The following is a 12,960-nucleotide window of genomic DNA, read 5'->3' on the forward strand; positions in this document are numbered from 1 at the left end:
TCCTTCTTTATATACTTTAAGTATCAGGCCCTCAACACCCTTACAACTATGTTACCTCCAGCATGGATCTCCTTTATATACACTTAGTTAAATCTAGCCACTTTCCCCATATTTGTTATCCCTTATGAATGCATTCTAAACAGTGACATCAAAGTCCAAATGTGTTGGCTCTTCTGTCCTAGATAGTAAAATTAGTTTGTTATGATAATCAGATGTCTTCCATGTTTCTTTTTTAGTCTTACTCCCAAAGCCTATTGGTAGGGGGACTCCCTCCCTATTAGAGGAGATTAATGCCCCACCCATTGATGGAATAGGGTGTTAATCTTCTGTTTGTCATCATCTTTCCATTTTCATCCTTAAATCAAATGTCACTACAAAGTTCTGTCACTCTCAGATAATCTGGTAGGAAAGTGGAGGGAAATTCTCTCTCTCTCTCTGTTTCTCTCTGTCTCTGTCTCTGTTTCTCTGTCTCTGTCTCTATCTCTCTCTCACTCTCTGCAGGGCAATGAGGGTTAAGTGACTTGCCCAGGGTCACACAGCTAGTAAGTGTCAAGTATCTCAGGCAGGATTTGAACTCAGGTCCTCCTGAATCCAGGGCCAGTGCTTTATCCACTGTGCCGCCTAGCTGCCCTGAAATTCTCTCTTTTGAGGGCTGGAAGAAAGGAAACATAATGCAGTGGACAAGACACTGGCCTTGGAGGCAGGAAGATGTGGGTTCAAATCTCACCTCAGTTATTTATTAACTGTGTGACACAGGGTAAGTTATTGAACCTTGATATGTCTCAGGGTTTTTTTAACCTTTCTTTGTATTCCCAGAGCTTAGCACAATGACTGTCATATAATAATTGCTTAATAAATGTTTCCCAAAGACCTTTATGGACTGATGCAAAGTGAAGTGAGGAGAATCAGAAAATCATTGTGCATAGTATCAGCAATGTTGAAATCATGATCAACTGTGAAAGACTTAGTTACTCTTATCAATACAATAATCCAAGACAATGCCAAAGAATTCCTGATGAAAAAATACTGTCCACTTTAGAGAGTGAACTGATGAACTCTGAGTGAAAATTGAAGTATAATTTTCTCACTTTCTTTTCTTGCTTTTTTGGAAATATGACTAATATGGAAATATATTTTGCATGATTTCACATGTGTAATTAATATCATTCTGTTTGCCTTCTCAGTGGGTAGGGGAGGGGGTGGAAGGGAAGGAGAGAAATTAGAAATCAAAATTTAAAAAGAAAATAATGTTAAAAATAAACAATAAATTAAAAAAATAAATGTTTGCTGAATGACTGACTGAATTAGAAGATGAAAGACAGATTACTCAAGTAAACATCTTAGATCCCTAGCCTATTTCTATACTCTGACAAAAGTAGACTTTTTCCAGGAGTTTACATGGGGAAACAGGACACAGTGTAGGAAGAAACAATCATGAAAGAGAAATCAGAACTGAAAATTGTTAGAGGAGTTGCTACCCATTTCCAGTCATACTTTAGCCACGCCTGACCTCTTGCTTCTAGCACTCTGTTCTGAATAGGCAGCATGAAAGTGAGGAACCAAGAGCTTGACCTTGTAGTAGATTTATTTGGTGGACACAATCAAGAATTCTCCCCCAAATCCAGAAGCAAGTTTGAAATCCAGGTTAAAAAAGAATCAATGAGCTGCACTTCCATTAAGGCTACCTGCTTCTTTTTGGCTCTCTCTCTTGGTAGGTACTTCTTTTTCTTTCCAATCAAACTTGCTTGCTCTTCTTTCCGTTTGGCTCAGTCGTCTTGCTTTGGTGTACTTCCCTGAGAGTTTCAAAAGCCGATATGTGGAAATTTTGTGCTCCGTCTGTATAGCATGGACTATAACGGTGTCAAATTCTAATGAATCTCGAAACCTTAGGAAATCAAAACAAAGAAAATATAAACTATGAACTCATCTAACCCACTTTATCTAGCCAGCCTGTCCTTGTTTCACAACTCTCTAACTCTGAATGTTCTGCTACCATATCCATCCCTTCTTCTCACCCTCCCGCCATCCCAGCCTACTTCCCACCTCTTATTCTAGGAATAGTAATCAAGTAAAGACTAACATGGGAAAGTATGCCTCTAAGAAATATAGGAATAGGGGGTAGCTAGGTGGCACAGTGGATAAAGCACAGGTCCTGGATTTAGGAGGACCTAAATTCAAATCCGGCCTCAGACACTTGACACTTACTAGCTGTGTGACCCTGAGCAAGTCACTTAACCCTCATTGCCCTGCAAAAAACCCAAAACAAAACAAGAAATATAGGAATAAAACTAAATTCCAGAATGAACCAAGTTTGAGAAAAATGCCTAGGACAGCAAAAACTGTAAACAACAAAGATGTAAGTCCACCCTTTGGGAAAGATATATTAAAGATGACTAAAAGAAGGTAAGACTACTCTGTTTCTAGGCAGTTAGGTGGCACAGTGGATTGATCTCTGATTCTGGAGTTAGGAAGACCTTGAATTCAAATTCAGCCACAGATACTTACTACTATGTGATCTTGGAAAAGTCCCTTAACCTCTGTCTCAGTTTCCTCATCTGTAAAGTGAGGATAATGATAGCACCTACCTTCCTGTTATGAAGATCAAATGAAATAATATTTGTAAAGTACTTAGCACTGTGCTAGGCACATAGTTGGTGCTATATACCATATATATATATGTGTGTGTGTGTGTGTGTGTGTGTGTGTGTATAATATGTATATATGTGTGTGCCCATGTACTTGTATACACATACACACAGACAGACAGACATATGCTTAAAGGGTAGCTAGGTAGCATAGAGTGCCAGGCCTGGCGTCAGGAAGACTCACCTTCCTGGGTTCAAATCTCGTATCAGATACTTACTAGCTGTGTGACCCTGGGCATGTCACTTAACCCTGTTTGCTTCAAGAAAGGCTATGTGATTTGTCCAAAATCACATAAGTAGTAGGTGGCAAAGCCAGGATTCTTCATAAAAGTAAAGGTATTAAAAACTGTGATGGAGGCAAGTAGATGAGTCACTGAAAGAGTGTGGCAAACTTGGAGTCTTCTTCCTAAATTCAAATCTAGTTTCAAACATGTACTAGCTATGTGATCCTGAGCAAGTAAGTCATTTAACCCTATTTGCCTCAGTTTCTTCATCTATAAAGTAAACTAGAAAAGGAAATGGCAAACCACTCCAGTATCTTTGCCCAGAAAACCCCAAATGGGATCACAAAGAATCAGACACCACTAAAAAAAAAATGCTCATTCCCTTTCCTATTTTGTTTCCATCTTTTCCATCAAGAATGATTTTCAAACAGGAAAGGATTAGGACAAATATCTATGTAGAATGAGCTTTTTGGCTAGGCCAGCTACCAAACCAAAGCAATCAGTCTTTGCTGCTGACAGATATGAATAATAAAGACCGGAATGCAGAGCAAGTGAATGGCAAACACTTACCATGTCTCCTTGCTTACCTTCTGCTCAAACTTAAATTTGTTTGAAGCTAAGCCAGAAAGAAGAGATACCTAAAAGTGTCTACACCTAAATGAGATACTTATCCATAAAGGAAGAATTAACCAGGAGGTGTCAGCAAGGAGGGGAGAAGCGGGATATTTGCAACTTGGTCCTTTCTAGTTGTTGGTTTTTTTTTTTTTAAAGAGCAGAGATAATTATCCCAGACCATTTCTATATTTTCCCAAAGCTGGCTCAGGGCCAGGACTTTTCCTTCTAGTATCCACCTTCTTTCTTCTCATCCTAAACCCTTATTTGACATGGAGTCACCTACTAAGAAGCCTACACCTTTCCTGCCTTGCTCTATCCCTCTCTTTCTCCTTTGAGTCTAGGCTAGAGAATTAGCCACATCTTATTACATGGGGTGATGTCTTGACTTGTGCATGAATGGATTTAGGTGAGGCAGAGTTGTACAAAGTCATCAGCCTCACTCTTTCTTCCAGAGTCATCAAAGTCCAATAGCAGGACAAAAGTCAGGACACTTGGGGATGGCCTGCGATGCAGTGGATGACCTTGGTGTCTCACATGTCTGATGAAGCTCTAAGCATTCCACAGCACCTGTTTCTACTGGCTTAATGGCTGTTGGAACAAGTTGTTCTCATCTGCCCTTTCTACCTCAGGAGGTCTTCAGGTGCTTAGGGTAGACACCCCCTAACTCATTGACGGGTTTGTGGCCTGTTGGTTATCCTGAACCTGGTTTAGCCCATCTTTCAAGAGGGTTTTACTGAGGTGTGGCTGCTGCACATGCCACAGCTTCTTGGAATCACGGGTGAGAGTGCCAGGTGGATGAGCAGCCCTGAAAAAGGGCTTAGAAGCTCTCACCCCAGAGATACTTGTTTACCTTGAAAACCCATACACCCCCATTGAGCTTAGTGCAAAAGTGAAAAAAAAAAGCCCTCAATTCAGTTTAAACTCTACCTACCAAGACATATAATAACATAGCTTTGGGACTCCCAAGTCAAGGATTTCCCTACCCCCTGGCCTGAGACTAGAATCTCTAACTCAGTGTAAATGAACTGTGAATTCCAGTAGTCAGAGGCTTCCCCATTGTCACACTGAGAATGGAACCAATGTACAAAGAGGTAATAAATAACATTTCAGAGTTGATCCTAAATTTTATGAGAAGATAAAGCAAAGGCAGGAACCTTTGCCCCATCCTCCCCTCAAAGTCATGCTTGATCCATGTGCAGGATGAGTAAATGGAGTCAAAGATAACTAGACGACACTAATTGATCTAAACTTTCTTTTGTAACTACAACACTGCTTGAGCTGTTCTATCTGTGGAGCAAAATTGGGAAATACCTAAAAGTGAAACAGGCAGCTCTTCATCCACCATGAGGATATCTGAAAACATACAGGTTGACTTTTCATCAAATTTACCCAACGCTTGGAACTGGACATTATCAGACACCTGACTGCATCCACTTACCCCTATACCAAGTGGATTCATGCTAGACCTCATTTCTCTGTGCACTGCCCTCTCGTTTTACCCTGTCCTGTAAGTATCCAAGTGTATAAGCAGAGTTCTATCATCTCAAGGCTTAGGCTATAGAGCCCTAAACCCAAAGGTATACTGTTAAATGTTTAACAACCAGGTCTCTGAAAATCCAGGATATCCAGTTAAGTTTAATTTGCATTATTAAGAATTTTTCATTGTTTTCTTAATTCTAGGCAATCAACCACACAATAAATCAAGCCCTGTTTTATAGTTGAAAATTTAAGAATGGCTCTTTCTCGGGCCAGTATAAGTTCTGCCTTAAGTCCAATGACCCCCAAAGTGCTGACTTTGTGTTTCTAGAGCTATTAGAGAGAGATGTCATTGAATGACCTGAGTAAGCTTTAAAGGGGGGTAACTGACAGCAGAGGGAAGGGGATCTTCTATTTACCACTCAACACAAATAATGTCATTTTAGAACTGGCCAGTGATTTAATGTGAACAGGCGGTCATGCCTAAATATTATGTTTGGGGTTTTTTCTTCTCCAATCCTAATGCCCAAGTTTGGGGTTTTTTCTACCCCAGTCCTAGAACAAGGACAAAGAAAAGGCAGGGTACACCCTGTTTCAGACCTGAAGCCAACGATATATTAGCTTTTTAGGAAGTCTCTGTCCTTTCCTATGAAACAAAACAAACTACCACCCAAGGCCACTGGCTCCCCGATTGTGAAGCCAAGAGGACTCTAGATTTTAATGGCATGTTGTCAGAAGCCCTCATACCTTACAGAGACTTCCCTTCTTTATGGACCAGCCAATATGAGATTTCTCCCTGCCTTGGCTGATAACTTTAGATAAAATAAAAACTTTTACTGACTTGTTTACTTTATCGTTACAGTGTTATTTCTTTCCAGGACAGTCAATAAGATAGAATCAAAATGATTAAGCAAAGAGCATTGTTGTCATGAACAATGTCAATTTTGAAGGAAGTCTCTAAGGGAGATTAATAGCATTCTGTGTGATATTTTTAACCAGTGACTTGGACAAAAGCATAGCTGGAGTGCTAATCAAATCCGAAGGTAACACGAGGGGCAGCTAATGCACTGGGATGATAGAATAAAGATCCCAGAGGATTTCTCCACAGCTCAAAAGGCTGAATGTGAAATTTAATGTGATAAACAAAATTCTGATACAGGATAGAGGAAATGTGGCTAGACTACAGTGTGTGTGTGTGTGTGTGTGTGTGTGTGTATGTGTAAAGGACCTGAGGTGTTTTTTTTTTAGTAGACTTCAAGTTTAATAAATGACGGTTGAAAAAAATGAATGTGATTAGACTTTATTAATAGAAGCACAGGTTTGGGAACAAAGGAATGATAATCTTGTTCCATTCTGCCTCATTAGAACCATCTAGAATATGATGTGTAGTTCTAGGTACCATATTTCAGTAAGGACAGTGACAATCTAGAGTATAGCAAAATGAAAAACAATCAGGAAGGTGATGGGACTCTAAACTATGAAAATTAAGATTGTAAAAGAGCAGGAGGATTATATTCAAATATGTCTGCAGCGAGGAAGGAGACAGACTTGTTTTGCCTGCTTCCTAGGACAAAACTAGTAGCATGGGGTAGAATTTGCAAAGAGGCAAATTTTGATTCAATATAAGGAAAAACATTTGAATAATTAGAGTTGCTCACAAGTGGAATGCACTGCTTCAGGAAGTAGTGAACCTTCCCCCTCCCTTGCTGAAGGCTATCAAGTAGAAGGAAGATAACCACTCATCAGGGGATCCTTTTCCAGCTACCTGTTGGACAGGATAAGCAACCATTCCAGCTCTGAGATTATATGATTGGGTGACAAACTGGAATGAATCCAGAGTGGGTCACTGTGTTAGGGAGGGGGATTTAAACCATAAGATTATTCATTAGAAGAAATGTGAATTTTTAAAATTAAAATTAAAAAAATAAAAGAGAGGAGCTTTTGGCCTCAATGTGGTTGGAGGATGCTAAGAATAACACAGTTCTTAAGCCATCTACAAATAATAATTTAACACTCAATGCACAATTGTCATCAAATGACCCATTAACTGGTATGACTGAACCATGTCATTAGTGATCTTTTAACTATAAATTAAAGCAGAGGCCCAAAGCTGTTAAATGGCAAGATGGTTTCTAAGTGCTCCTTAGAGAGGCAAATAAAAGAGATGGCAGAATTGGCTTCAGCACAGGCTCAAAGGGAGGAAAATACCATTTTGTGGAATACTGGTTCACCTTGCCCTGCAACACTCCTACTAAGCAGAAGCAAATAAACCACCCCAAGAATAAATGACCATTTTTGTGCCAACTAATTTCAATTATCCCAAGAATGTTTGTAGCTGAAATTGGGAGCATAGAATCATGGAATGGAGTATTGATTTTCCAGCATTTCAGGTTTAGTGATGATAACAATGATAGCTAGCATTTGTATAGCACCTACTATGTGCCAGACACTGTGATAAGCATCTTACATAAGTTATCTCATTTGATCCTCACAGCAGCCTTGTGAGGTAGATGCTATTATCACTATTTTATAGTTAAGGAAACTGAGGGAGACAGAGGTTAAGTGACAGTGTCTGAATCTGGATTTGAACTCAGGTCTCAGTTCAAAAAGTATTTGTTAAGCAACTACAGAAAGAGGCAGTTAGCTGGCACAGTGGATAGAAGCAGAAAGAGTTGAGTTCCACCTCAGACACTTACCTACCTGGGCAAGTGAATTAACCTTTGTTTCCCTCTGTTTCTGGATTTGTAAAATGGAGATAATAATAGCACCTACCTCCCACAGTTGTTGTGAGGACAAAATGAGATATTTGTAAAACTATTTACAAACTTTAAAATGCAATATAAATGCTAGTTATTTTAATACTATTATTAAATGTGATATGGTGAATATATTCTGATTTAAATTAACAAATATAGTAATAATGAATTAAACAGTCCCTGCTAGAGTTTATTAAATTCTATTAATTCAGCAGAAGAAATCTATGGGGGATTTCAGTGGCAGGTATCTAGTGGGAAGAAAATCTCTTTGGGGCCCAAAGAGTGCACAGATAGGGGCAGCTAGGTGGCACAGTGGATAGAGAAACGGCCCTGGATTTAGAAGGACCTGAGTTCAAATTCCGCCTCAGAGACTTAACACTTACTATCTGTGTGACCCTTGGCAAGTCACTTAACCCCAATTGCTCCACAAAAAACAACAACAACAACAACAAAGAGTACACAGATAACATTATCACAGAATCCCACAGTTAGAATGACCCCAAAGGCCATCCAGCCCAACCTCTCTGGAAAAGAATCCAATTCTACAACATACCTGCCAAATGGTCTCCCCTGGTCCTTAGGCAAGTCTTCTCTCCTGTCTACTTCTGAGTAAAATATTTAACCAAATTACTAAACATTATTTGTCTCTGTTGGAAAATGACTCAAGGTGACCTTACAATGTTGAAATCAAGAGATGATGCTTCTCATGGAGTCTGCCAGTATAGAGCATCGATTGACATAAATCAAGAGATGATGCTTCTCATGGAGTCTGCCAGTATAGAGCATCGATTGACATAAATCAAAAGATGATGCTTCTCATGGAGTCTGCCAGTATAGAGCATCGATTGACATATAAATGAATCCTGCTTATGTCCCAGTAATATTGTTCCACCCTGGAATCTATGAATGCTACTTAAAAAGTGAAAGGAGAAAAGATTTGTATTTTTTGTTGATGTTGATCTATGGATGGATGGATGAATTCCATAGAATTTAGCTCCAAGGAATTAAAAAAGGAACTAGTTTCAAATGACGTTGATATTAGGCATAACATCTAGAAGAATATGTTGTGTTGTTTTTTGTTTTTGTTTTTGTCAGAGAATAGGGGAATACTAAGGAAGTTCTGGGCAGCTAGGTGGCACAGTGGATAGAGCACTGGGCCTAGAGTCAGCAACACCTGAGTCCAAATCCAGCCTCAGATACTTACCACTATGTGATCTTAGAAAAATCCCTTAACCTCTGTTTGTCTCAGTTTCTTCATCTGTAAAGTTGGGATAATGATAGCACCTACCTCCCAGGATTTTTATGAGGATCAAATGAAATAATATTTGTAAAGTACTTATCACTGGGAGCAGCTAGGTGGCACAGTGGATAAAGCACCGGCCCTGGACTCAGGAGTACCTGAGTTCAAATCTGGCCTCAGACACTTGACACCTACTAGCTGTGTGACCCTGGGCAAGTCACTTAACTTCCATTGCCCCACAAAAAAAAATTAAAATAAAAATAATTTTTTTAAAAAGTACTTATCACTGTGCCAGGCACATAGTTGGTGCTATATACCATATATACACACACATATATATACACACTCACACATATACCTATATATACTTATATACATATGTATATATAATGTATATATGTGTGTGTACATGTACATGTATACACAGACATACATATGCTTAAAGGGCAGCTAGGTAGCATAGTGGATAGAGTGCCAGGCCTGGAGTCAGCAAGACTCACCTTCCTGAGTTCAAATCTGTCCTCAGACACTTACTAGCTGTGTGACCCTGGGCAAGTCACTTAACCCTGTTTGCCTCAGTTTCTCATCTATAAAATGAACTGGAGAAGGAAATGGCAAAACCACTTCAGTATCTTTGCCAAGAAAATCCCCAGTTGGGGTCAATGAAGAGTTCAACATGTCTGAAAAACAACAAAGGACCTTCTAGTTTTATCTGTGGGTTATCATAGCAGGGCTAGGGATACTTTTGTAGGGGAAGCATTATTTTCAAACCCTGCATATTTCTCCATAGTGATTATATTAAAATGCCTTTGAAAAAAGTCTAAAGGACTATATATGGATTTCAGAAGCAACAGGGCAGGGAAGAAGTGGAAGCATGCCTCTCTCTACAGGTAGGCTGAAATGAGAGAGGGAATCCAAGCCCAAGAGACAATAAGACATGAAGAAAAAATAACCAGATCAGGAGTCACTGAGTGAAGTCGACAATGGTGAAATGAAGAGCAAAGCAGCCTAGTCAATCATCATAGGAGTATGTTAATTTACAATCAATACAGATCCCACCTTCGCTGTAATTTCAGCAGGGCAATTCTATGTTTCTCTTTTTCCCATGCAAGTTCCTTCTCCACCTGCTTGATTTTCTTGACTGTCTTTCGTTCAGTCTCTTCTCGGACTTTGGTATCTACATCAAACTCCTGTGGAGAGTGGGAGTTTCACCATCACAAGATATTGCTAAAGAGGGGGACTACTTTAAACACAGCTTTCAGGTTTTGCCCTCAATGTCTTACTGGATCTGCTCTCTCCAGTTAAAAGTCTGAATGCCTTTTATAACAAATACATTACTTTGCACCACAACATCTTAGTCAATTTCAAAAACATTTCTACACCCTTATACAACAATAGGAGTTTTTCTTGGAAATATTTTTAACATAAATCAGTGTTGGAAGTAAATTTTTTTATATATGTCTGGATAGCTTTCATAAATTTCAGATTCTCACCTATATTCAAATAGTTATTTTTCTGCTATTAGTGTTGTTTTTTGCTAAAGAGCAAAAACAGCTTCTTACTGAAGAATTTATCTGAGTAGATCGTACTCTCAAGTATAATTGGTTGGGTGTTTTTAATTACTTATCATTATTTATTTATTTGTTTATTTGTTTATTTATTTTTTGTGGGGCAATGAGGGTTAAATGACTTGCCCAGGGTCACACAACTAGTAAGTGTCAAGTGACTGAGGCTGGATTTAAACTCAGGTCCTCCTCAATCCAGGGCCAGTGCTTTATCCACTGTGCCACCTACCTGCTCCGGTGTTTTTATATAACAACAAAAAAAAAAATTACATGATACTAGGTGGACCAGTATGAATAGAGTGACAAATTTTAAGTTCATACATGACTTACATAAGAGGCAGTTAGGTAGCACAGTGAATAGAGCACTGGGCCTGAAGTCCAGAAAATTCATCTTCCTGAGTTTAAATCTGGCCTCAGACACTTACAAGCTGTGTGACCCTGGGCAAGTCACTTACCCCTGTTTGCCTCACTTTCCTTATCTGTAAAATGAGCTAGAGAAGGAAATGGCAAACCACTTCAGTATCTTTGCCAAGAAAGATGAAGAGTCAGACACAACTGCAATGACTGATCAACAACAATATGACCATGATAAGTGATGGAATAAGTTAAGAATAAGTTTCAGGGGCAGCTAGGTGGTGCAGCGGATAAAGCACCGGCCCTGGATTCAGGAGTACCTGAATTCAAATCCAGCCTCAGACACTTGACACTTACTAGCTGTGTGACCTTGGGCGAGTCACTTAACTCCCATTGCCCCACCAAAAAAAAAAAAATGAATAAGTTTCAATGGAAAAAGTCAAGTATCATATGGATTGCTGGGGTTTTCTCCCCTCCAACTGGTTTTAAGAACAAATTTTGTTATAATTATTAGAAACAGATAAACTGAGGCACAATTCCTGGTCTGGTGCAAAGAAGGCCATTTTATTATGATCTTGCAAGAAAGGACAGGCACTCTAGAAGAGTGGTGTGCCTTGCCACAGCCAAACTTCCCTTTTTATCTTATATCTAATGCAAAGTCCCTTCCCAATCTGGGTTCACATTCTTCATGACACTTCTAAACGTGTAGACCCCCCTCTCCAAGATGTGGCGCCCCTGCTGCCCCCACTCCCTGGGACAACCAGACCCTGAGATTTTATGATTCTTTGTTATCTAACTTCAGAAAACCTCTGTTAACTCATCAGGGAAAAGAAGGAAAATTCTGAGGAGTGGGGATAAGCCTCTAGGGCTTGAATTATATAGTTTGTTCTTATCTGAGAGGAGCATCCTCTACTGGTTAACTGTTAACTCAGCAGGAAAAAGGAAGGAATGATGGAGATGGGAGTAGGGAAGAAGCCTCCAGGACTCAAATAATGTATCCTGCCTATTGGGGAGGACGCATTATTCCTCTCAATAACCATTTGGCCATTATCCCCAACACTAATAATATAATGTTATCTAATGGAATGTTATTATAATATGGAATGATTATTATAAGTATAAAGTGCTTTAGAGTTTACAAAGCACATCTTCAGTAACTAACTAGATTATTTCTGTACCAATATCTACTCTTATTTTTTATGTAATTCTATGGACCAGATGTATTAGTTCATCAGTGCCAGGAGCTCCCAGTTGGGAATTTCCTTTACCCATGAATAAAATATATTTTCTTTGCAAATTATAGTCTTGGAGAGATGCCTGGGCACACTGAGAAGTTAAATGTCTTACTAGGGCTTACATGGTCCATATGTCTCAGAGACTTGAATCTGATTTCTGATTTCTTGATATTTCTGATTCTTGATGTCAGCTCTCTACCTACTACTCTGAAGCATTTCTTTAAAACTACTATCATGTCAGAGAAGCAGTATAATGTGGCAAATAAAATGCTGGACTTACACTCAGGAAGACCTAGGCCCAAGTCCAGCCTCTAGTAGTCACAGGTTCTGTGACCACAAGCAATGTAAACTCTCTGAGCCTCAGGCAATTCTCTGTCTTCATCTATTATTTTGTGGTTTGAGGGAAGTTGCCACACCCTTGAAAATCTTGGACCCCAGCATATAGTAAAGCCTTATCATTTTCAAATTATCTCTCCTGGATCTATTTTCCATGTCAGCAGTTTTTCCAAGAAGATATCTCACATTGCCCTCTATTTTTTTTATTCATTTGGATTTGATATATTATGTCTTGATTTCTCATAAAGTCACTAGCTTCCATTTGTTCAATCCTAATTCTTAGGCAATTATTTTCTTCAGAGAGTTTTTCGTAAAGTCTTAATAAATGTTTATTGACTGGCTGTTGACTGACTGACTGAAGATAGCTCTGAAATTATTGATAAAGGATCTATGGGGGGTAGCTAGGTGGTGCAGTGGATAGAGCACCCAGCCCTGGATTCAGGAGGACCTGAGTTCAAATCCAGCCTCAGACACTTGACACTTACTAGCTGTGTGACCCTGGGCAAGTCACTTA

General features: G+C 39.3%; 1 protein-coding gene across 1 annotated transcript in view; it reads right to left on the bottom strand.

The window, feature by feature from the left end:
- The window catches only part of CFAP44 (cilia and flagella associated protein 44), a 133,961-nt gene that overhangs the window by 38,603 nt on the left and 82,398 nt on the right, over positions 1-12,960 (bottom strand). The window contains 2 exon segments of the mRNA XM_043990859.1: positions 1,686-1,885; positions 10,016-10,146. Coding sequence (XP_043846794.1) covers positions 1,686-1,885; positions 10,016-10,146 — 331 coding nt within the window.

The sequence above is a fragment of the Dromiciops gliroides genome, chromosome 3 (assembly GCF_019393635.1).
Source record: "Dromiciops gliroides isolate mDroGli1 chromosome 3, mDroGli1.pri, whole genome shotgun sequence".
Taxonomy (NCBI): domain Eukaryota; kingdom Metazoa; phylum Chordata; class Mammalia; order Microbiotheria; family Microbiotheriidae; genus Dromiciops; species Dromiciops gliroides.